The following is a 26,177-nucleotide window of genomic DNA, read 5'->3' on the forward strand; positions in this document are numbered from 1 at the left end:
AAAAAAAAAAAAAAAAAAAAAAAAAAAAAAAAAAAAAAAAAAAAAAAAAAAAAAAAAAAAAAAAAAAACACTACAATGTGGTGAAATAGGTATTAAGCTACTGGAAAATACTACTTGGACTCCCTACTTTTACTCCCTCACACAAAAATTTGATGTTGACACTTTCCTTGGGACCCACAGTATGAAGATAACCTATCACATCTTGCCACATCATGAGTGTAGAAAATGGGAGTCCATGTAGTAGAACTCTAAGCTACTCCATATTTATGAAATAAAATTCCAAACGTTAATGGAAAACAATAGAGCACAAGAGTTTGATGTTATATATTCCATGAAACATGCGAAGTACCAAGTATGAAATCAAGGTCCCTCAAATCAACTTTCTCAAACATTTTGGTTTTGGAACAAGAATAAATCAATAGTTCATATACATCAATTTCATTTATATGGAGGTAAGAGAGCAAGTAACAGAAAGGGGGAGAACATAGCATTTCAAATTTCAATTACAAAATATTTTTCTTCAGAGTTTCTTAATGGCAAATAATTGCACTCCACAAAAACCGAATACCATATAATATAATGTCAAAAATGGTAACCTGAATGCACTGAGAAACTACTGTGCCACCATGCACCTTTCCAGTCATTCTGAGCAGTAGAATCATTTCCTGAAAAACAAGATACAAACAATTTAATTATGGTATTAAGCAAGTCATTAACATAACCATCCCCCCTCACATATTAGAAGTGCCTATTTCTTTCATACAATCATATGGTTGAAAAAAAAATTGTTAGAGCCCTAACTTTCCATACTTTCCAATTGTGTTAATATTTTGTTCCACTTAAGCCTTAAGGCATCTTTAATCAAACTGTGCTATATATCAGTGTATCACAAAACATAACAAAACAATGCTTAATTACAAAAGTTTACTCCCAGTGCACAAAGGAGGTTACTATTCCTGTAGGTAAACCAGACACTCAAACTCCTTTACCAAAACCATTGTCAACTTATACTAATTTAGATCTTCCCATTGCCCTCCAAAAACGTAAGCATAGTTGTGCTCACCCCATCATTATTTGTCTCATATGATCATTTATCTGCTACTTCTCATGCTTTTATCTCTTGGTTAGACTCTATCTCTAGCACATTAATCACAACTAAAGCAACCATGAGACAATAATGTAAGCGCATTTTGGCATGGTACAAAGTGGTTTCTAGAACACTAATGAAGATCGTAAGTGTCAATCAGAATCTCAAAAGTGTTAGGGTTCTAGCCAAAGGCAAAGGCTAGGTATGGGTCATTTAGGTGTGGAGCTTTGGAATTGTTTGCGGAAAAATTAGTGTTGCCTGAGAGGATCGGACACATGGGTGGGCACTTATACTTGGTGAGAGTAGTAAAGACTTCTAGCCCAATAGGGCAATGTTTCTTCACAATGTCTACAGAAGTCTAGGACAAGGAAAGATTAGTAAAGTTCTGTAAGCTGAAGAGCAATGGAAATGAAATAATAATAACTTCCAAGGGGATAGGGAAAGAGGCATGATGGGCTCAGTACTTGAATCACCATCAAGCACACAAGGTTTTATCTTCGGTCAATATAAGAGTGTAGCATGGTGATCAAGGTTCAAATTTGAATTTCAACCTTTTATAGATAAGGGAGGACCACATGGTGTGTATAGGAGGGGTCATTGACAAATATCCCTTGGTTAAAATGGTGAGATTACTCAGCTAGTTTCCTGCTCTCAACTTATATGATGGCATTTAAGTATTGGGCCAAGTGCACTCCATCTTCCCAGATTTTGAAGGTTTTTTGGGCAATCCCAAATCTCCTTCCCCTATTTAAGAATTAAAAATTCCTAAATTGATCAAAATAAGTGTATAGCTTAAGAATTTGAGGGTGTGCTTTGTAAATAGAGAATTCTACAAAATTTTGAAAGAAAAAGGACTAAATAAGCCCCCTAAATCAATTGAATAGTGCAATTAAGCCCATGACTGCAAAAAGCTCCATTGAACCCCTCAAAGCGGCAAAAAAGTGCAATTGAATCCGAATGTTACCTATTTAGCATGCTGGCTAACCACTGATTTGGCAAACACATGACTTTTTTATGCTAACATGGAATCCAAATGTACAACTTGTTTTTTTTTTTTTGGTTTTTAATTTCTTTTTTAGAATCAACCACCAGCCATCTTCTCTAAGACAATGGCAGCAGTCCACATATACAAACCACAACCAGGGTTGTCAAGGTCTAGATCAGGATTTTTGGATCTTAGAGACATGGCAGCCTTTTTTACCCTCTTGGACAAAGGCGGCCATAGCTGCCTCTCTTGAAGGTCCAGATCTAGATCTTGATAGCCATGGTCATCGCTTGTATATGCGACAACTATGGCTATCCGAAGACACCCATCAGTTGTCATATGGTGGTTGCCCTGGAGAAGACAACCGGTGGTTAATTCTTTATAAAAATAATAATAATAATAAATAATAAATAATAAATAAAAAAAGGTAAACTATACACTTGGATTCCATTTAAGCATTAAAAAAAAAAGTGCTCATCACATAAATAGGTAACATTTGGACTCAATTGTACTTTTTTGTGACTAAATGGAACTTTTTTCAATTAGGAAGCTCAATTGCATTATTTGGTTGACTTAGGTTAACCCCTTTCCAATTTTGGGAAAAACAAATGGAAAAGTTGAGAATGTGTTCAAGTTTTTTCTTTCTCCAAAGTGGAAAAATCTCCCTCGTTTTTCAATTTTTTAAAAACTTTCTTTAGAACATTGGAAAACTCTTTTTTCCCCTATAATTGAAAAACACTATGCACCTAAGATTGAATTTGACCTTTCTATTTCTTTCTCCTTGCTTCCTCATTTTTATCCTCCCTCCTCTTCCCTCATTCTTCTCCTAAGAAAGAGTTTTAATGTTGTCTTGAGCATGATTGATGAAGAGCTCAGCATTGCTTGGGCTCNAAAAAAAAAAAAAAAAAAAAAAAAAAAAAAACACTACAATGTGGTGAAATAGGTATTAAGCTACTGGAAAATACTACTTGGACTCCCTACTTTTACTCCCTCACACAAAAATTTGATGTTGACACTTTCCTTGGGACCCACAGTATGAAGATAACCTATCACATCTTGCCACATCATGAGTGTAGAAAATGGGAGTCCATGTAGTAGAACTCTAAGCTACTCCATATTTATGAAATAAAATTCCAAACGTTAATGGAAAACAATAGAGCACAAGAGTTTGATGTTATATATTCCATGAAACATGCGAAGTACCAAGTATGAAATCAAGGTCCCTCAAATCAACTTTCTCAAACATTTTGGTTTTGGAACAAGAATAAATCAATAGTTCATATACATCAATTTCATTTATATGGAGGTAAGAGAGCAAGTAACAGAAAGGGGGAGAACATAGCATTTCAAATTTCAATTACAAAATATTTTTCTTCAGAGTTTCTTAATGGCAAATAATTGCACTCCACAAAAACCGAATACCATATAATATAATGTCAAAAATGGTAACCTGAATGCACTGAGAAACTACTGTGCCACCATGCACCTTTCCAGTCATTCTGAGCAGTAGAATCATTTCCTGAAAAACAAGATACAAACAATTTAATTATGGTATTAAGCAAGTCATTAACATAACCATCCCCCCTCACATATTAGAAGTGCCTATTTCTTTCATACAATCATATGGTTGAAAAAAAAATTGTTAGAGCCCTAACTTTCCATACTTTCCAATTGTGTTAATATTTTGTTCCACTTAAGCCTTAAGGCATCTTTAATCAAACTGTGCTATATATCAGTGTATCACAAAACATAACAAAACAATGCTTAATTACAAAAGTTTACTCCCAGTGCACAAAGGAGGTTACTATTCCTGTAGGTAAACCAGACACTCAAACTCCTTTACCAAAACCATTGTCAACTTATACTAATTTAGATCTTCCCATTGCCCTCCAAAAACGTAAGCATAGTTGTGCTCACCCCATCATTATTTGTCTCATATGATCATTTATCTGCTACTTCTCATGCTTTTATCTCTTGGTTAGACTCTATCTCTAGCACATTAATCACAACTAAAGCAACCATGAGACAATAATGTAAGCGCATTTTGGCATGGTACAAAGTGGTTTCTAGAACACTAATGAAGATCGTAAGTGTCAATCAGAATCTCAAAAGTGTTAGGGTTCTAGCCAAAGGCAAAGGCTAGGTATGGGTCATTTAGGTGTGGAGCTTTGGAATTGTTTGCGGAAAAATTAGTGTTGCCTGAGAGGATCGGACACATGGGTGGGCACTTATACTTGGTGAGAGTAGTAAAGACTTCTAGCCCAATAGGGCAATGTTTCTTCACAATGTCTACAGAAGTCTAGGACAAGGAAAGATTAGTAAAGTTCTGTAAGCTGAAGAGCAATGGAAATGAAATAATAATAACTTCCAAGGGGATAGGGAAAGAGGCATGATGGGCTCAGTACTTGAATCACCATCAAGCACACAAGGTTTTATCTTCGGTCAATATAAGAGTGTAGCATGGTGATCAAGGTTCAAATTTGAATTTCAACCTTTTATAGATAAGGGAGGACCACATGGTGTGTATAGGAGGGGTCATTGACAAATATCCCTTGGTTAAAATGGTGAGATTACTCAGCTAGTTTCCTGCTCTCAACTTATATGATGGCATTTAAGTATTGGGCCAAGTGCACTCCATCTTCCCAGATTTTGAAGGTTTTTTGGGCAATCCCAAATCTCCTTCCCCTATTTAAGAATTAAAAATTCCTAAATTGATCAAAATAAGTGTATAGCTTAAGAATTTGAGGGTGTGCTTTGTAAATAGAGAATTCTACAAAATTTTGAAAGAAAAAGGACTAAATAAGCCCCCTAAATCAATTGAATAGTGCAATTAAGCCCATGACTGCAAAAAGCTCCATTGAACCCCTCAAAGCGGCAAAAAAGTGCAATTGAATCCGAATGTTACCTATTTAGCATGCTGGCTAACCACTGATTTGGCAAACACATGACTTTTTTATGCTAACATGGAATCCAAATGTACAACTTGTTTTTTTTTTTTTGGTTTTTAATTTCTTTTTTAGAATCAACCACCAGCCATCTTCTCTAAGACAATGGCAGCAGTCCACATATACAAACCACAACCAGGGTTGTCAAGGTCTAGATCAGGATTTTTGGATCTTAGAGACATGGCAGCCTTTTTTACCCTCTTGGACAAAGGCGGCCATAGCTGCCTCTCTTGAAGGTCCAGATCTAGATCTTGATAGCCATGGTCATCGCTTGTATATGCGACAACTATGGCTATCCGAAGACACCCATCAGTTGTCATATGGTGGTTGCCCTGGAGAAGACAACCGGTGGTTAATTCTTTATAAAAATAATAATAATAATAAATAATAAATAATAAATAAAAAAAGGTAAACTATACACTTGGATTCCATTTAAGCATTAAAAAAAAAAGTGCTCATCACATAAATAGGTAACATTTGGACTCAATTGTACTTTTTTGTGACTAAATGGAACTTTTTTCAATTAGGAAGCTCAATTGCATTATTTGGTTGACTTAGGTTAACCCCTTTCCAATTTTGGGAAAAACAAATGGAAAAGTTGAGAATGTGTTCAAGTTTTTTCTTTCTCCAAAGTGGAAAAATCTCCCTCGTTTTTCAATTTTTTAAAAACTTTCTTTAGAACATTGGAAAACTCTTTTTTCCCCTATAATTGAAAAACACTATGCACCTAAGATTGAATTTGACCTTTCTATTTCTTTCTCCTTGCTTCCTCATTTTTATCCTCCCTCCTCTTCCCTCATTCTTCTCCTAAGAAAGAGTTTTAATGTTGTCTTGAGCATGATTGATGAAGAGCTCAGCATTGCTTGGGCTCAAATTGATGGATTCCCCCCCCCCCCCCCCCCAATGCCATGGATTTAAGAGCGGCAAACCAACGGGGTACTGATATGCCATGTTCATTTTCGCTTTCTGTTTGGAAAATGAAAATTAAAAACTTTTGTAAAATGAAAAATGGAATTTTCTTTTTTTTACTAAATATGCCTCTAGATTCTCATCCTCATCTCATTCTTCAAATCAAAATCATGAGGAAGTGATAATAAACTTTGTAGCCCTCAACTTTGATTTTTAGCACAAGAGATTTATATGGAAGTATGGATATGATGTTTTTGCAACTAAAAGGTGCAGCCCTTCATTTGGTTATTTGGAGTTAGGTTTCTGTAGAAACCATTTTTTTTTAGTATTATATTAAAGCTAGTGGATTCAAGGGTCGAAGGAGTAGCACTCCCTGGTGTGATAAAAGCTCAATTATGAAATCTAGTGAAAGCATGTTTACATTGATTATATATTAATAATAACATAACTTTCATACCGATAGACATGCTATTGTAAGTAAATCTTGTGCAATGTGATGGGCTAACCCTAGGACTACAATTGGGTTATATTTTGGCCTTGTTTGGCAATCAACAGTTAGCAGTTAGTGGATTGTGTTAGCAGCTTTGACCACAAGATTGTATCAGCAGTTTGTAAAAAGATGTTTGGTAAAATTATCTGTTCAAAATTAGCAGTTAACATGTAAATGGCATATAAGGACATTAGTGCATTTTTTTTTATTGTTATTGGTAATAATATTATAATAATTATAACCATTTAGAAACTATAAATTATCCATATATTTAATATTTTAAAAAGTGACTAAATAACAATATAAAAAAAATATTAATTCAAATGAACAATACATTTCAAATTGAATAAAACAAGTCTGAGAGTATGCCACCAAATTGAGTTGGTGACATCTGAACATGAAAATATGAAATAAAATGTGAAAATTAAGTAGACTAAGTAACTAATGCCATTAAAACTACACAACAAATATTTCAACCTTGCCAATGATAATTATTTCCTACTTAGAGAGTATGCCACCAAAAAAAAAAAAAGGATATAATTGTATGATATTAAATTTAAGAATTAAATAAAGCGGGAAAAAATGGCTATTAAATTTAATTATTGAAATGCAAAGTTGCATTTTAGATGAATGGAATGAACCATACTGCAGCATAGATGAGAGAGAGAAACAAGGGCACAAACCGCACAATTGAAACCTAGAAAATTAAAGGAGAAAAATTGATGCTAAACAATGCTCCCAGCAACGTGTCAACTTTGGCGGATTGGATTGCAATTCGCTAAGTGAAAAAGTCATTAACCAAACGTTTTCTTTAGTGGTTTGACCTAGTCAAAAAGCTAAAGATGGTCAAATCCACTAAAAATTGGCGGATCAACTGATAACCAAACATGGCCTTTATAACACTCAAGTTGGAGACTTGGAGCACATAAATTTGCTAGCTTGTGGCTATAACCCTTGTGGGTTGTTGTTGCTTGCAATCTTCGGGCTTGTCTCATTCTTGAGCCAGGTCTCTAGACCGAGTAGTTTCTCCATTTTGGGTGTTTAGAATGATGGTTGTTTTTTTTTTTTTCAAAAAAAAAAAAAAAAAAAGAATGATGGTTGTTAATTTCTTCTCCAAGCTAGGATGAGTTTTCTTTTGGGCTCACCATTTTTTGGCTTTGGATGATGCTTATTTGTTTGTAGAGGGATTTTATCAAGGGAGGGAAAAATGATTCCACGGAAGCTTGGCTAAAGGACAAGAATATTTTATTGCTTCAATTGAAGGAAAACTTGCAGCAGGCTCAGAATCACATGAAACATTATATAGACAAGAAGAGATCAAAAAGGGTTTCACAAGTGGGAGATTGGGCATACCTCAAGCTGCAGCCTTATAAGCAAATCCACTGCTGCTTTTAGATCTAATATTAAGTTGTCAACCAAGTTCTATGAACCCTATATGATTACAGAAAATATAGGAAGTGGCCTAAAGGTTGCAACTTCCCCCTGGTAGGCCTTATTCTTCTTGTCTTTCATGTGTTCCAAATAAAGAAAAGGATTAAGCATGGGCCTACTACACAAATAGAATCCCCCCAACAACTTGACCAGATGGAGAAGTTCTCGCAGAACCTGTAGCAGTGTTGGGAAAGAGGTGGTTTAGAAGAATAATGCAGCTCAGCTTGAGATATTGGTGCAGTGGGCAAATTTACCCCCCTGAAGAAGTCACTTGGGAAAGCTATTACCGTGTGAAGAAGCAATTTCCAAATTTTGATCCTGGGGGACAAGGATCTTTTGCTGGGGGAGGGGGTGATGTAATGGAAAGCAATTCCTAGAAATAGATGACTGATTAGCTAATTTGGGAAGAAGCAACAGAAGGCTCAAAACGACGTCTTTGGATGCCTAAGTTAGTTACAAAGTTAGTGTTTTTACATTTCAGCCCTAGTTATTATAACTACTTGTGCAACTGTGATTTCTGATTTTCTGTTATTTCATTGTCATTTACTTCCTTATATTTAGAAGTGGAGTCAGTTTTTCTTTTGATGCAAGCTTTTGAATCAATGAAATCCCTAGTCCTCTTCTAAACCTTTATTACATTGCAGACACATGCATGCACTAAGGGGTCGTTTGGTTCATGGAATATCATATTACCTTAGGGAATGTTAGATTGCTGGAATGTTTGATTTCTGTGCTTGGTTAAAACTGAGGTATGTAATATAAACTTGTTTGGTTAAGGAGTTATCTTTTATATATAGTGGTTATTTTAATTTAATACCACTACCATATTTTAATGCATTTCAATAAACTTCAAAATTAAGGTTACAAACGTTAAAGATAAAACTGGAATGACATTGTTAGAAGATAAAACAATGGTTAAAATGGTAAAATGAATAAAAAGGGTAAGGGAATCTAAGATTACCTAAGAGATGGAAGGTTATCACATTCCCTTCAAAATGGGTAAAAATATTATGTGGAGGTGAAGTTGTATTCCCTTGGGAAAATGAGATAACTTGAACCAAACATGGGAATGTTATATAACCAAGCAAATATAACCTTTGCTATCTTAAATAACTTGCACCAAACACCCCCTAATAAAGGTCTTGAAACCCCAAACTCCAAGTCTTGTTTTAGTTGCAAGGGTACTAAAGAGACAAAACACTTGGGATACCAAGAGTTACCTGTGCGACTAACACCGTCAAGGTTTAAACAGTGTGGATTCCAAGCATACAAATCAACCAAATGACCAAATCTGTTCAAAGAAGCAAGACATATTATCAAAAAAATCAGAAATTAAACTGATAAGATAACCCTAAATGAGTTGAGATATACCTGTCATCTCCATTACCATCTCTATTATCAATTGGATTTCCACCATAAAGTCTGCCGGGAATAGCATTTCCAATGGAGAAGTGCATGATATCAACTTCATAGCCCCGACAACTTTTATCGTTGCATGAATCAGGTGATTCTTTGCATCCACCCATCTAGTCCAACAAAATTGGAGGGTCTTAGAAAGAAAAGGCAGTGACAAAATGGGAGGGAAATTACCTTGTTTCTTAGGTTATCTTCCTATTATATTCCCCTTCTATATTTCTAGATATATTCGGTAATGAATAAATATGCATATGTAAAGTTTCTTGTTTAGTACATGCAAAATTCAATAAAACAAGCTCTAATAAAAAGTTTTAATTAATAATAATCATTTACATTATGATATGTGGCACTCTCACCAACTTGGTACATCAATGCTACAGATGGGCACTTGTAATCATCTCTGCATGAGAAGAAACAGCACATTATTACCTCAGCACATGTAAAATTCAATAAAACGTTTCATAATTTACATGATAGGTATGTTCTAATAAGAAACAAATACATATTAACTCACTAGTCACTAGAAAGTAACTACCAAAAACCACGATATTTGCATTTAACAACAGAACCCCATAAATTGACAATAAAACATTTCATATTTAATAAGACAGGCATGCTCTCAATTATCCGAGGAAAACCATGCAGTTGGGAGATTTAAGAACGGGTAGTGTTATGAATGATATCTGAAAACCTATTAACCACAAAGGCATTCAAACTCATTTTCCCACTCAAGTGGTTTTATAAATTTTAGTACTATATGTACTAATAGCAATACCATAAACTTCTTTCAGCCAAAAGCAAAATGAAGTGTTACTAGAGAACTTTTTAGTCTATAGGAAGATTTCATAGACATGTATACCTATCAAGATAATTGTTAGGTTTCTATAGGAAGTACATTGTTTGGTACAAGGGTTAGAAGAGAAAATTTGCATTTTATGCATAATATGTTTATTTGCTTTTAGTAAGAAATGCTTCAATTATTTAGAAAAGTTCAAAAACTATGATTGGAGTTCCAAATTATATATTCATTTAAATGGCCCAAAAAAAAAAAAAAAAAAAAAAAAACCTTATCAGAGAGCCATACATTTTATTTTCACGAGATAAATATAACAATAAATCTAACTGGCTCGATAATGGGGACTATGTGATAAAAGAACTTTTGGTTTCCTTGAAATTAGAATACAAATCCCATGCCCTATATGAAATTAGAGAGGAGAAAACACTAAAACTGATAAGAGCAACTTGTAAGATTCTAGGCTCTCTGCCTAAAAACCAGTCCATATATTTTAGTTTGAAATTTCACTTTTCCCTCCCATTCCTTACCTACTAAGTGAGAAATGAAAACATTGAAACTCACTAGGTTGAAGTGATGCTTTGAAGTTATCTTGGAGAACAGTTTAAGTCGTTTAGCATTTGAGGATTGAAGTTATCTTGGAAAACTGTTTGGGTCATTTAGCAATTGAAGATTAAACTCCAGATTAAATCCTTCAAAAATAAATAAATAAATAAATAAAGCTAAGACTAAGCCTCCAAAAAGGAAGATAAATACTGTTCATTAGTAAAGAACAGTCAGAATAAATTGTTTTAGCACTTATTATTCAAAAATGATAATTAGCTGCATAATCAAATTAAAATACTAAAAGCCAACCTTGGTAGAACAGGATATTTGAATGCAAGTACAATAGTAATCGTGTATTTAGAATTCCATGGCACACTACAACATCAGTTCATTCTAGCATTGGTCCTCCGACTATCGTGGACCAATTGTGGACGGATTAATTTAGCAAAGTTTCGGAGAATTTATATATTTAAACGAAAGATAATAACTAACCCTTTGGTGTAAGCATAGTCCCCATCTACTTGCAGCATGAAGTAGACATCTTTCCCATCGTGCAAAGCCTAAACAGAAAATGATTTAATGTAAATAATAAGAAAGTATGTGTATAGAGCGAGTAATAGTGAAAATGAAGAGCACTTTGACGGTCATTTTTCCACCACCGAACTGATGGTCATTATCCGGATCGAGAGCGGGAAGGAGAGGGAAGTCGAAGCCGTCAATATCAGCCCAGTCATCAGCGTGGCCGTCGAGGGTGACGCGTCCTGGCCGGAACTCGGCCACGATTCGGGACTCCTCATCCGAGTCGCAGTGCCACTCGCCGGACTCCTCGTGGGCCGACCCGAGTGCGAGCAGGAGGAGGAGGGTGAGAAAGTGAAAAAGTTTGAGATTCATCGGTCGGAACGACGGCGTATCAGGAGGTGTGGTGGACGAACGGTATCCTCGAGACGCCTGATTTTTGGAGCTTCGGGAATGGAGAATCGTTGACTCGAGTTTCGTAGGCGGCGCCCATGAATATTCACCTCATGTGCCATGTGGGCTATTACTACAACTGTTTTTGCTTGGATGTTTCGTCGACTCTCTTTCAAGTTATCTTCCTAAGCATCTTTATCAGCTACATTTTAGTTAAAAAAGCTGTCCTTCACGGTGGCCAGGGCAAATTATAGCATACACAAAAGTTTCTCATTATCATTATAATACTGTAAATTCATTAAAATATAAATAATTTCTCTGTTAGTTTTTTTTTTTTGAAGGCTATTTCTCTGTTAGTTAGATGTATGAAAACCGAAAAGCTAGTAGGTAAGTTAACTAATTGAAATTAAAAATATTTGGTAAAATTAATTGTTAAATTAGTTGATAAGTGAAAAATATAAAATGATTAAATTAAAATATTAAGATTTTGATTATGAAATGTACATATGTTATTTTTTAAATTAATAAAGATTAAAGAAAATAAGAAAGGAGTTTATTTCAAGGTGTTTTTTGAGTTCTAATACAAACTTTTCACATTTACTTTTATCTTTTTTTCCAATATAAATATTAACAAATGCTCACTTCACTAGCACATTTTTATTAAGGGAGAACCAAGAAAGATGCCAGAGACAATGAAAAAGGTAAAGCTCGGCATGACCAGCCTAATGGGTATCCTTTTGGACTGTGACAATTTTGGTTTAACAAATCAAACTCAAGTTCTAAGGGAAAACCGACGTCGTATATTTTTAACACAAAATAAATAATATATATGACGTCAATTTTTTTATGACACAGTTTTAAATTTTTTTATTTTACGGTGTCGGTTAAAAAAAAAATCGACGTCATATCCTTTTAAAAAATAAATTAATAAAATTTTTTTAATAAGGATACATAAAACCGACGTCGTAACTTAAAAGATTTTTTAAAAATTAATTATAAATTCAAATAAATAATTAAAAATTAAAATTTTAAATTTGTTTATTTCTAGAATCACACTAACACAAAACACAAAGCTCTTCTCTTACCGCATGAGCAATATTACTAAAAGGATACCACTTGTGTTAATTGTCATGATGAATAGTTGTGTACTGTTTCTCAAGAGTTAACAATCTTAAAGTTTTAATAATTTTAATATGTAATAAGGAAAATAAATAAAATAGTTCAACAACAAATATTGTATATAAAGAAAATTTTTAAAATTAATAAATTCCAATTGTATAATTTTTTTCGGTAATCATTACTTTCCTTTAATGTTTGTAAAGAGTTTAAATTTTGATTTTGCTGTTTTATTTTTAAGAATTTTATTTTTTTATATTTATAAATATAATAGTTTTATACGCGCATTGCGCGAATGGGTTAATGCCCAATGTTTATATTTAAATAAATATTTAAAAGTATATCAATGCAATATTATATAGGAGAAGTTTATACATGTGTAATTGAACGCCAAATTTTTTTATTTAAATATCTAACTCAAAGTATATGATTATATGAATCCAAGATAATATAGAAAATTCTTTATAATTATTACTAAAATAAATGTTTGCAACCTTGTAAAATCGATAGTCTAAATATTTGGTCTAAAAATGATAGTCTAAATAAATACTACTTTTAATTTGAATTTTTCTAAGTTTTCTAAATTCTCTTTTGAGTAACATTGTCATTGTCTTCATCTTTACTATTTGTTCTCTTCCTTTTTGTTGGTAGTGTGTTATTTGCGATTCGGTTATTGTTGATAGCATAGATGACAACGTCATGCAATGAGATTATGATATAGGAGCCATGGACTTTCCTTTAGGTATTCTGCTTGGGGTTCATTTAGTTCAACCATTATTGTTGAATGAGTTGTTGTGGATAAAGAAATTCCTAGTTTAAGAAAAAAGATTAAATAAATTAATAAAAATTTGAAAATTTAAAATATTATGTATTCCAAAGATATTAAAATGTAGTTTCTCGCTTCAATTTGCTGGGTAATGAGTTATTTGAGTACTTTTATTGTCAACAAATCCCCAAAGTAGTTAATATGATTGGTTTCAAACTATTCTTTTTTATTTTTTTTCATGGTATTAAAGAAATACATATGTATCATTTTTTGGTGTAACTACTAATTTATTTAATTCAAAAAGAGTAAAATAGAGTGATTCCGCTTCAATTTGTTGGGTTATTATTATTTGAGTACTCTCTTTGTCAACCAATTCCCAAGTAGTTAATATAATTAGCTTCATATTATTTTTTTAAAAAAAAAAATTCATAGTATTAATAAAATACTTGGTAACTAAATATATAACATTATTTTGTACTATAAATTTGATATTTAATTACAAGATATTGTAAAAATAAGATAATGGAGAATGTAATGAATATCAATTGATAAATTTGAATGTAAAGAATCTTTGCATGAGAGAAAATAAAGACAATATAACTAATGAAATTATTTCTCTTATTTAATTTAAATTTTTGATAATGAATAATTTTTTCAAATAAAGGTATTGTAGACACATAATTCTAAATTAAAGAAATACATATGTATCATTTTTTGTTGTAGCTACTAATTTATTTAATTTAATAAGAATAAAATAGAGTGAGAAACTTAATTAGGTCAAATTTGATTGAGATGAGGTTCGAACCTAAGACCTTTCTTATAAAAATTAATGGGTAAGTTAAAAGTTAACGGAATGTTAACGGAAAAGAGAATATTTAACAGAAAACTTAACGGATAATCATAAAAGTAAGGTTAAATTAGATAATCTCTATTAATAATATTAATCTGAATTATCTTAACCATCCATTTGATTAAATAATTCATCTGAACCATCCATTTGATTAAATAATTTGACCGCCATTTTTTCTACCAATTTTAGGCGTAACTCTCTTTGGCTCTTAGTATAGTAGATAATATATTCCGTGCATCAAATACTAGTTTGTTTAATTGTCGTGTCATCACTGTCATGTGTGGATTATCTTTCTAAGCGACCTTGTTTTCCTATTTTGTTGTTTTTGCCTGCTGCCCTTATTTTCATTGTTTTCAATGACCAATATCTTTTTGAACTGTCAGAGAGCTGCCTCCAGGTAGGGATTCCTTTATCTCAAGTATATGATTACCAATTACAAATCTCGAATTCTTGGTCTACTAGAAGTCTAGAACCCAAAGTCTCAGGAACATCGATGGACTACAACGCTGTTCTCGACAAAGAAGAGGTCTGTTGCCCAAGAAATTTCTCTCAACATAGATGTGTATGTTTCCAAAATTGGATGTTTAATCAGGACCTTCTGGACATGGGTTTCAAATGACCAAAGTTCACATGGCACAGGGAGGAATGCACATGATACTTTCAAGGTGGCCAAACTTGATAGAGCGGTAAAGAAAGATTAGACACGCAACATGAAAGTGGCCTCATCAAGTTGGAAAAGAAATTACAGAAGGAGCTTGACACTCTGCTAGACCAGGAAGAACTAAAGTGGTTCCAAAAATCTAGAGAAACGTGGATAGCTTCTAGGGATCGCAACACAAAATTCTACCTTGTGGGCCTTGCTGACATAAAAAGACACAGAACCGGGGCTCTAAGAAATAGTTCTTGATATCTGGTTGTTGACAAGTAGGAAATAAAAAACATGGTTGTGGAACATTTTAAAAATTTGTTTCCAAGGATAGAGAAGCTAATCTATCATTGGCCCCCTCCAGGCTCCAACTGACCTTCGTTGGAGGATGAAGTGTGGATGGTATTTAACAAACCTTTCACAGAAAAAGATATCAGGAACGCCACGTTCGATATGGCCCCTTTCAAAGCTACCGGACTTAATGGTTTCATAGTCGCTTTCTATCAAAAATTTTGGTTTACGGTGGGAAGTTTAGTATCCAGACAGGCTCTGGAGTTTTTACACACCGGTACCTTGTCTGATAAACTAAAAGACACTTGCATTACCTTAATTCCCAAAGTGAAAATCCCTAAATTTGTCTCCCAGTTTCGTCCTATAAGTTTATGTAATGTCTCTTACAAGATCATTACCGAAACCATATCCAACAGGTTAAAAAGCGTCATGCATAAACTTATTGGTCCTTTCCAGAGCAGTTTTGTGTCTGGAAGGCAGATCTCCCATAATATCATTCTATACTAGGAGTTCCTAAACTATATGAAGACTTAAAAAAGTTAAAAAAAAAAAAAAAAGAATATATTTTAGTCAAAATTGACCTCGAAAAAGCCTAAGACAGGCTTTCTTGGGAATTTATTCAATATACCCCCTACTCCCCCTAGGAAGCCCGATTTAGTAGCGACTGGATACGTAACATCATGGCATGTGTGGCAACTACCAAATTATCCATTCTTTGGGAAGGCAAACAATCAGATTTCTTCCAGCCAAGTAGAGGAATCCGCCAATAGGATCCGATTTTTCCCTTCTTTTTCATCCTCTACATTGAAAGATTGAGTCATTTGATTAACCAGGCCATAAATGAGGGGTCGTGGAAAGGTCTAAGGGTTTCTAAAAATGGCCCCCTCTTGTCTCACCTTTGTTTTGCTGATGACAGAGTCTTATTTGGAAAATTATCCATGGAACATGCTAATGTTATCATGAACTGTTTGGAAAAGTTTTGTAGCTGCTCGGGCCAGAAGATCACCTATCTTTAAGTCCAAAATTTTCTTTTCTTCTAACGTTGATCCCGTACTTGTAGGAAACATCACAGAGACTATGGGCATTCCCATCTCATCCAACCTTGGAAAATACCTTGGAGTTCTATCGTTATACGGTAGAGTTACTAGGACAATATTCGAATCTATAGAGGAAGAACTAAAGCTAGATTGGAAGGGTGGAAAACCAATTTCTTTCCCTTGCTAGAAGGCACATCCTGTTACAGTCGGTGCTTAGCTCTATACCATACTACACTTTGCAAACTGCCTTGATTCCCAAGACATTGTGTGACAACATAAAGACCAAACCCGTGCAAACTCTGCTTTGACTAAACTACCCCTACATGCCCAAAATATCTGCCAACCCAACGTAAAATTATAATTCAAAAATAATTAAATAAACACTGTAGTTTTCAAAAAAAAAAAATAAACACTGTAGATTGATTTAAATAAATGGCTTAAATTTGTTCCTATGTTCCTACCTAAAGATGGGTTCTCATACGATTCTATATATATATATATATATATATATATATATATATAAAGTGTGGATGCCTAGTTTCCGGGGAGACTATTGCTTAAAACACAAACATACAAGGACCAATTGAGGATCCCTTTCAAGTTTGAATTTGTTCATTTGGAATCTAGGTTCTTTTACTTCATATTTCTATGATTTCATATTGGTGAGAGGGCCTCTATGCTAAGCCTTAGAAAGACTCTATAAATAGTGATGCAAACCTACTTTTCAAACTAATGTGAGAAAAAAGCTACTTTAAAGCTTTTTTCCCTTCATTTTCCCACTCAAATGAGTTTACTTTGAGAATCAATTTCTCATTCATCCATTATCTAGGGATGTGCAAATTACTGAAAAAATCCGGTTAACCGATCGAACCGAAAAAATTCGGTTAATGGTTAAAGGAATCTTAAAACTTCGGTTAACGGTTAATTCGGTTCGAAAGGTCGGTTAACCGAATTAATCGAACGTTTAACCGAAGTTTTTAATGTATATATAAATAAATAAATATAAATACTTATGTAGTTATGTGCTTCTAAATTCTTAATTCCTATTATGATTTGTATTTTATTTTAATGGAATTTATTATGATTTCTATTTTATTTTAATTGGATTTATTATTTTAGGTGTTATTTTTAAAATTTAAATTTTAGGTTTAAAAAGTTCGGTTAATTGATTAACCGACCGATTACCGAAAAAAAATTCGGTTCGATTACTTCGGTAACACAAACTTCGATTCGGTTAACGGTTAAAGGTTAAAAATTTTCAGTTAATTCGGTTCGGTTAAAATGGTTCGGTTAACCGAATGTACACCCCTACGGCCCTACCATTATCTGTTTTGACCGTACAATATATCAATCTCTTCTTCTAACTACAAAGAACTCGAATTCACTCTGACCCGATCCAAATCGGGAGTGAACCTCACATATATTTATATCACAAAATAACACTTAAAATGTCATTTTATGTTATTTTTTTAAACAAATAATACCAAAAAGATTATAATATTACGTTTCATTGGTTCCAACTTCCAATGGTACAAATACTGAATGGCCGTGAAAAAACACACACACACACACAAAACAGAGATTAAAGATGAGCGCGACGGAGCTACCTTATCATCTAGCGAACGAAATCCGCCAAACAAAAGAAGCCTTACCCAATTTCAATTACTCCCAGAAAGCAATCTTGAATCTTCTCAACACAAAATGCGCTGCTTCTTTCAAACATCTAACCCAAGTTCACGGCCTAGCGCTAAAAACAGGTCATTTCCAAGACCACTATGTTGCCGGGACCTTAGTGAAGTGCTATGCAAATCCTCAATTTGGCAGCCTCGTGTGTGCAATGGCTGTCTTCCACCAAACTCCAAACCCCAATGTTTTTGTGTGGAATTGTTTGATCAAAGGCTGTGTAGACAACAAAGACACACGCGCGGCCATTTCTGTGTACTATGAAATGGTTGTTTCCGCCTCTGCTAAGCCTAATAAGTACACTTACCCTCCACTGCTCAAAGCCTGCACCAGGGAACAAGCTTTTCAAGAAGGCATGCAGTTTCACGCGCATGCGGTGAAATATGGGTTAGGCGCGGATGGGCACATAACAAGTGCTGGGATTCAGATGTATTCTTCGTTTGGGTTGTGTAATGAAGCGCGGAATATGTTTGATGCAATTGGGGCATTATCAGATGTTGTTTGTAGTAATGCTATGCTTGACGGGTACATGAAATGTGGAGATGTAGGGGCAGCTGTGGTGTTGTTCGAGTGTATGAGCGACAAGAATTGTGGTTCATGGAATGCAATGATCAGTGGGTTTTGTCGAAATGGGATGACAGATGAAGCCCGGAAGCTGTTTGATGAAATGCCTGAAAAGGATGAAATTTCTTGGAGTGCGATGATTGATGGTTATAACAAAGAAGGGCGTTGTAAAGAGGCCTTAGAAGTATTCAATCAAATGCAAAGGGAGAAGACTGAGCTGAAAAAGTTTGTTCTTTCATCTGTCCTAGCAGCCTGTGCTAAACTAGGTGCTCTTGATCAAGGGATGTGGGTTCATTCATACATAAGAAAAAATTCCATTCCCCTGGATGCAGTTTTAGGTACTTCTTTGGTGGATATGTATGCGAATTGTGGGCGCCTAGACTTAGCATGGGACGCATTTGAGAGAACGAAACAGAAAGAAATCTTTACGTGGAATTCAATGATTGGAGGGCTTGCAATGCATGGCAGAGCAGAGGATGCATTAGAACTCTTCTGGAAAATGCAGAGGGAGGAATTTAGGCCTAACGAGGTCACTCTTGTGGCGGTTCTTAGTGCTTGTGTTCATGCTGGTTTCGTTGATACAGGCCTCGAATATATGATCACTATGAAGGAAGCTTATGGATTTGAGCCAACAATGGAGCACTATGGCTGTGCAGTAGACCTATTGGGAAGGGCAGGGCTATTAAATGACGCAGAGGATTTGATCAATTCTATGCCTATCGTACCAAATGCAGCAGTTTGGGGGGCTCTTCTTGGTGGCTGTAGGATACATGGAAATGTAGAGTTGGGCGAGAGAGTTGGGAACATCTTGCTCAAAATGGAGCCAAAGAACAGTGGGCGCTATACGCTGTTATCAAACATCTATGGCAAGGCAGGGAAATTCGATGAAGTTAGCAGACTGAGGAAGCTAATGAAACAAAGAGGAGTGAAAACAAGTGCAGGATTTAGCACGATATGCATCGATGGAGGCGTGCATGAGTTCAAAATGGGGGACGGGTCGCACCCAGAAATGGAGGACATCAACCCAATGCTGCAGAAGATGATGGAGAGGATTCGTTTGGAAGGCTACAGGCCTAACACATCAGAAGTTGTGTTTGATATATGTGAGGAAGAGAAAGAAACCGTGCTTAGCTACCACAGCGAGAAACTGGCCATGGCATATGGAATCCTGAAGACTGCCCCGGGAACAACTATCCGAATCGTGAAGAATCTGAGGGTTTGTGAGGACTGCCACACTGCAACCAAACTCATTTCAAAAGTGTACAAGAGAGACATAATAGTGAGAGATAGAATGCGATACCATCATTTCAGAAATGGCCACTGTTCTTGCAAGGACTTCTGGTAATTAACTCCTCTACTTACTTTCAAACTGGATGTGTTCATAATCCCAAATAATATATATACTCCGTATAATGCAAAATGAATTGCGGATTACTTGAGAGGGATAATGATCAGCCAAACAAAGTAAAAGATAACATATGATTCAAATGTTAATATACTTGTTTTAAAACTTTTGCCACCCTATTAAGATAGATGTTAAAAAGTAGTTGCATAATTCATTAGAACAACCTATTAAGGGGCGTTTGGTTCCATTAGGGTCTAGGTTTATCCTGCAAAGGATGACAAATTATACCATGGACCAAGGTCCATGTCCATATTGCATTGTGAACTTATACCATGGACCAAGTACATAATCTAAATGTTGTTTTGGTAAACTGGATCCTTTGGCAAAGGATCAGAGCGGTTGTTAAAATGCCAAAAAGAAACATAATTTATTTATTAATCCAAATATTTTAATTTAAGCCCAATCAGTTTTCACCTCCTGCACAAGCATTCAAACACAGATGAGGTGAAGTTATAAATTGCAGGTCGAAATCCTTGAAGATGTGCTTTAATAAATTACATTAACTTGAAGAATTTTTCTTTTAATTACTTCATCTCAATTCTCATCATCATCCAACTATTACAATTACAATACTTACAAATCAAGTTAGTTCTTCTACTTTTGGTGTGAGGAAGCTAAGACCACCCATTCTTTTACTTCCTATGCTCTGACTACTTGCTGTACAGCAATGAAAGCCTTGTGCTTGCTCACTAGCTATACAAGGAACTGCGACTTAGCAGCAGATCGAGAGCACCTTTTCCGGCTAGAGTTACTAAGACTGCACACACAATTCTCAAGAAGGTCATAGTCTTCTTCCCAAATCAGCAGGGACGCCTTTTCTGGATTCTCCAGAAACATTTTAGATGTCAAAAAACCAGCTATGGTCCAGTTTTGGTAGAGGCGGGCTTGTTTTCCTATGAACTTACCGTGTTTGGTGTCATAATATTCAGGCCAATGGTCCACTGCCAGCCGTTTTTCAGCCAATTCAATTGCTTTAGAAGCCAAATCCTCTCTTCCCATCTTTAGGCATGCCAATGTGAACTGAAGTAATGCAAGAATATGCTAAAATCAGCTCCATAAAAGCCTTAACAAGTAGTGTTTAACCATGTTGACATAGCATATTTGTTGATCAGATATAGACACACACAGATATGCATGTACAATAACAAGTTCATTAGGTATGAGACCAATCATATTGATATTATCCAATGGCTCAATCTATTCAAGTGAAATCAGATTATTGATTTAAATACATTGTTTTCTGCTGGGGGTTCAAGCAAATCACAAGTTTTACCTGCCACAGAAGTGTTGGCCACGATCCCCCATTATGATACGACCATGGCCTGCAGTGGTCGAAATAATTATAAAAAAAATTAACTTAGTACAAATATGCAGAATTAAAGAGTATGAAAAAACTCACGTGTTCTTTGGGTCACTTCCGGTGATTATACGCCATTCTTCAAACTCCAAAGCCGGATAACATATCTTAACAGGCATCAGGCCCATAAGATCATCCCATTTGGTATCAATCAAACGTAGAATGGCCTCATTTTGTCTTGGAGTACCCAACGACGTGATAATGGACCAGAGGTTTCCAAGCGTGAAGAACCTGAAGTCCATGTGAGCTGGCTGTAAATTGCCAATGAGATAACCACCTTCTGTGGGAATCCAGTCCATTAACCATCTAGGAATTTGTTCAGGGTAGATATTGAACTTGTTTGTTGCCTCTGTGGAATACTCCTCTGTCTTATATCGGTATATTTCGTTTATCTTCTTCTTATCAATCCAATAGTATTCCCTAATGTGAAATGACAAAGCACTGAGCCGGTTGGCAACAGCTCTCACCAAATTCTTGGACCCTTCATCTAAAGCGAGCATCTCTCGTGCAGAACGAAGAGCTGAGTAAAATAAGGCCTACAATATACATTGTGTCATGCCAAAGACTGATAGCCTCTATATAAGCACTTTATGAATAGGATAGAAATCCTTCTTTTTCCTCTTTTTGTGAAATGCCTGGCAAATAGCAAAAGCAAATACAGGAGCACTAAAACCACAGAAAGCTACATGTAAATTTGAAAGGATACTCTTAAAATAAATTACTAATACTTTCTACTTACTTGAATCTCAAGTGGGTGACCATGAACCCCCATTCGCCTATCTATCATGCTGGAGCCGTCAGTGACTAGCAAAGAAGGAAACATGTCAAAGCCATCCGACAAACACAAGTTCAGTATGAGTTTAATGCCGGTTTGGACATCCACTCTTTCTTGCAAGGACAAGTCACCAGTGATCTTCCCATAAGCTCTCAGCACAACAATCCACCAGAGTCCTTTAAAACAATATAGATATCACCATTAAGTAGTCCTCCTTTCCATGTGGGTGAAACCAAGCTACATATTATGTTCTTCTCTCTCTCTCTCAAATGTTTCTCTATTCCTTTGTACTAAGGAATCTTTTTAAGCTTGTTCTTGTTAGTTGATATCAAGGATGAGTTTTCAGAAATGAAAAGACTGATCTTTTATACGAAACAACAAAAACACTTTCTACACAACAATGACAAAAAATTATTTCGTAGGTAGTAAATGGAACTTGCCTGAATCAACAGGTGCAACCCGGCCAATAGCTGACTCCCCAAAATCAGGATCAAGAACTTCTTCAAACTTGTCTTCATCCAGAGCCACAGTTCTCACTTTAAAACTTGCAGGCATCAGCCCCTGCCCTGGACTATAGCAGTCAACTGTTTTCTCCCAACTCTAAAATAACAAACAAGAAACCAATGAATTCCGTTAATAGATAAAACATATGCATCATTTTTACGAATTCCAGTTTCAAACTGTGACTCTAATTGGTTATGGAATAATATGGTTGATCATACCAATTAAGTTACAAAGATGGCAAAAAGGCGGAAGACATCAAATTGCTTTAAAGCTTAAAATTCCAAGCCATAAATCAAATTGGCAGCAGAAGTATGAGAACTCATTTATCTCAATAGCAACAGGCAAGAACAATGTTCATGAATGCAAATATAGATATAAAAATATTTTTTTAAAAATCCCTAAAGTCCTAAGATCAAGCAAAAACAAATGATTAGCAAAAGTATTGCTTTTATTGGCTGTTGGGCGGAGGCCGGTAACAGACTAAGTCTAGCAATTGGTGGCTAGAGGATCGTTGGGCGGAGGTCCGTGAAGGGGCATGCCCAACACGCCTCTAAAAATGTGGCGTTTGATCCTAAGGTGTGTTGGGAGGAGAGTTGTTGGGCGGAGGCTGGTAACAGGACAAATCCACCAGCACCCGGCCTCTCGGAAATGTGGCGGGTGGAGGTAAGGAAATAAAGTTGTGTCTTCACCGTGGGCTATAACTTCTGGCGTAGTGTTATTGTGCCTAGCAACCCCACCCAAAAAATATATAACTATAAAGACATTTCAATCACAATAGATGCTTAAAGCCAATAAATATGTTCTCAAGCAAAAAAAAGGAAAGAAGCAAACACAAAACACATAAACATCATAAAATCACCTGCAGCTGCAGGTTATTCAGGAGGAAATTCTTCACAATCTCGTTCTCCCCCTTGAGCAAAAATGCAAGAGCCGCTGGAACAAAGTCCCTTATGAACACCTGATCATAATTAAGCGGCATAGAATCATTAGGATCATTGGCAGCCAGGGTCCCAACAGGGTTCCCGCAATACGTAACAACGGAGTCTTTCAACAACTTCCACGCCTGCTCTTCAACGTTGGATCCCTTGGCAGAAATAATAGCATCAGCCTCACCATTACCCTTAGACTCTTCAACTCCCTCTCTATTTACCGCATCCAAATCAATATTCTCCGCAACCAGGTCCTTCCCCTCCGAATTCTCCCCGATTATGGTGGAAAAACGCCTAGGGTTCGGCGCAACACTGCAGACCAAACTGAAACTTGTGCGAATCCACGGGCTCCTGAAACCACTCGACTGAACCCAACTCAAATAAAACAGCGGTTTAGGGTGGGCGTGGAATTCCCGTAAATTCAACCTATTGGGGCTGATCAAAGGCACATGCGGGTGGGGCTTCGGGATCGAAATCCCCAAAATCCTACCGCGAATCAAAATCAGGCATGGCTTCACCGTCAAGAATTTCATTGTCCTGTGGCATGAAAACAGAACACGAACCAATTTTATTTGGCGAAAATTGCAGGATAGTTATGTATAAATATTTTTATTTACGAATCAGCGAATTGCTAAGCGTATGTGGGGAGTGGAGATTTTCATGGGAAGAGTGAAGAGCATATTTGGCGGGAAAGGGGGAACCCCGATGTTTTGGAAGATTGGATAAACATCAGTTTAACGGCACTCATTTTCCATTTTCTTCTTTGGCAAGTATAACCGTGAAATAAAATGCGAAATTTCAATTAAATTCTTCAATTTAAAAAATTATAATTGAGTCCCTAACAATCTAAAATCGCAAAAATTAAACTTAAAATGACCTATAGTACAATGTTTTGGTTGATTTGGCGGTAACCTTTTTAAAAAGTAAATTAATATATTTTTATAATTTTAAATAAATTAAAAATTTAGTGAGAGAGGAAAAAAAAGAGTTGCCCCTCCGCTTGAAAACACAAAAGAACTATTCTTTGTCTCGAAGATGAAGAAAAACAAGTGGTGGATCCACAGTAGGTTAATGGAAGCTACTGTCCCCACTAATTTTTTTTTTTAATTTTTTAATAGTAATATTCGATATTACAGTAAAAAAATGACGTTTTTTAAATATATATATATATACAATACTGTTCAAATGAGTCTTGTTTATTATATGAGTTCATGTGCACAGTTGTTGGCCTTTTAAATGGTGAGATCAATGGTGTAGATTAAAAGTGATTTGTTTGTTAAAAAATTTATTTTTAAGCCAGATAATTGGGGAAAGTATTTGTGCAGGGATATTATTGAGATTTGAGGGGTTTATTTCTTGCCGATGGGTCTTTTGCATTTTTTGTTATTGTGACTTTCAGGGATTGTTTTGTTGAGCCCTTGCAATGGCTACTTTGTTGAGTATTGAGGAATTGGGAAAATGTATGAATTTTCAACATTTCTTGAAACACATAAAAAAAGAAGTAAGAAAATGCAAGTAATTTTGTAGTATTTATTTTGAGTTTGCTTTGTCTCAATATTGTCTCCACTGAGGCTGAAGCTCACCCCTTAATATGTATTCTTATATTAAAATCATATTTTGAACTAATTTTTTTTCCATTGAATAAGATTTCTGGCTCCATCGCTGAAAACAATTATTCTCATTCTGGACAGGAGACAAAGAGGGGAGGGGTGGGGATTTTTTTTAAAAAAATAATTTATTAAAATATATTTTTTGGAAGGAAAAAACTTAATTTATTAAATCACTACATAAAACTGATAAAAAGTTCACAATAAAGATTACATTCATGTCATGCCATTCCATACCGTCTTGACAAAGAAACAGCTTCCCTAGCAATGCTATGAGCAATCTAATTTGCAGACTGTCTCACGTACTGGAAGCTTATGTCTCTGAACGCACTGCAAGCTTCTTTAATATCATCAACAATCATGCCAGAGGTAGACAACGTCGGCTCGGAGTGAATAGCTTTACACAACACTTGAGCGTTCATTTCCACCTCCACTTTGTTCACGCCAACTCTTCAATTCAATTGAGAGCCTCTCGTACACCCATCGCCTTGGCCTGTTTGGGAGAAAAAGATCCTTGCCACGATACTGCTTTGGCTCAGAGGAAAGTGCTAGTGTCACCCCACATTACCATTCCAAACCCCATCCTATAATAGCCCCGTTTTGATTGATATAAGCATCCACATTTATTTTGATGTACCCAATCCTTGGGTTAACCCACTTTTCTTGCCTCTTCTCGCTCACCGGAGCACGCCAACCTTGCAGGAAGGAAATGGCTTGTGGAGTAGATTGCTCATTCTGCCAACATTTACCATTCCTGTAGCCCCATATTTTTCCAACACAACATGAGAGCTGAGCTAGACACACCACTTCACTTCCATTCCGCTTTGTGTCTCTGTCCTCAAATATATCGGTTACACAGTCCGCATCACACTCTCTTCTGCCTTATACACTATGGCCACGGTATCTACAAATATCATAGGAGGGAAATAAAAACTAAAATCAGATTATTAAAAAAAAAAAACATGTCATATTTAGTGTTTAAGTTTGTATAATAAAGTTGGTAATAAATACAAAAATGCCACCGAATGTTTTTTTTTTTTTTTTTTTAAATTTGATCTGATCCGTTTGATTTTTTTTAGATCTAAGGCTGAGATTAATTTTTCTCCTAAGGACTTGTTCTCATTTAACCCAATACG

General features: G+C 35.4%; 3 protein-coding genes across 3 annotated transcripts in view; 1 reads left to right on the forward strand and 2 right to left on the reverse strand.

The window, feature by feature from the left end:
* LOC116023459 overlaps positions 1-11,683 on the reverse strand; it is a 13,528-nt gene extending 1,845 nt beyond the window's left edge. Inside the window, exons 1-6 of the mRNA XM_031264461.1 lie at positions 11,239-11,683; positions 11,095-11,162; positions 9,597-9,663; positions 9,219-9,373; positions 9,068-9,138; positions 3,523-3,591 (exon numbers count right to left, since the gene is read on the reverse strand). Coding sequence (XP_031120321.1) covers positions 3,523-3,591; positions 9,068-9,138; positions 9,219-9,373; positions 9,597-9,663; positions 11,095-11,162; positions 11,239-11,493 — 685 coding nt within the window. The 5' untranslated portion in view covers positions 11,494-11,683. The remainder of the gene's footprint in view (positions 1-3,522; positions 3,592-9,067; positions 9,139-9,218; positions 9,374-9,596; positions 9,664-11,094; positions 11,163-11,238) is intronic.
* Positions 11,684-17,799: 6,116 nt separating this feature from the next.
* LOC116028314 (pentatricopeptide repeat-containing protein At5g48910-like) lies at positions 17,800-20,622 on the forward strand. The gene is made up of 2 exons (XM_031269991.1): positions 17,800-19,805; positions 20,535-20,622. Exons 1-2 carry the CDS (start codon positions 17,806-17,808, stop codon positions 20,560-20,562), a joined length of 2,028 nt encoding a protein of 675 aa, XP_031125851.1. The 5' UTR covers positions 17,800-17,805; the 3' UTR covers positions 20,563-20,622.
* Positions 20,315-24,115, reverse strand: LOC116028323 (alkaline/neutral invertase A, mitochondrial-like). The gene is made up of 6 exons (XM_031270003.1): positions 23,365-24,115; positions 22,442-22,601; positions 21,966-22,177; positions 21,269-21,762; positions 21,143-21,191; positions 20,315-20,889 (listed from the first exon to the last, which is right to left on the reverse strand). The coding sequence occupies exons 1-6, from the start codon at positions 23,965-23,967 to the stop codon at positions 20,563-20,565; spliced, it is 1,845 nt and encodes a 614-aa protein (XP_031125863.1). The 5' UTR covers positions 23,968-24,115; the 3' UTR covers positions 20,315-20,562.
* Between the last annotated feature and the right edge of the window lie 2,062 nt (positions 24,116-26,177).

Source organism: Ipomoea triloba, chromosome 1, assembly GCF_003576645.1.
Source record: "Ipomoea triloba cultivar NCNSP0323 chromosome 1, ASM357664v1".
NCBI lineage: Eukaryota > Viridiplantae > Streptophyta > Magnoliopsida > Solanales > Convolvulaceae > Ipomoea > Ipomoea triloba.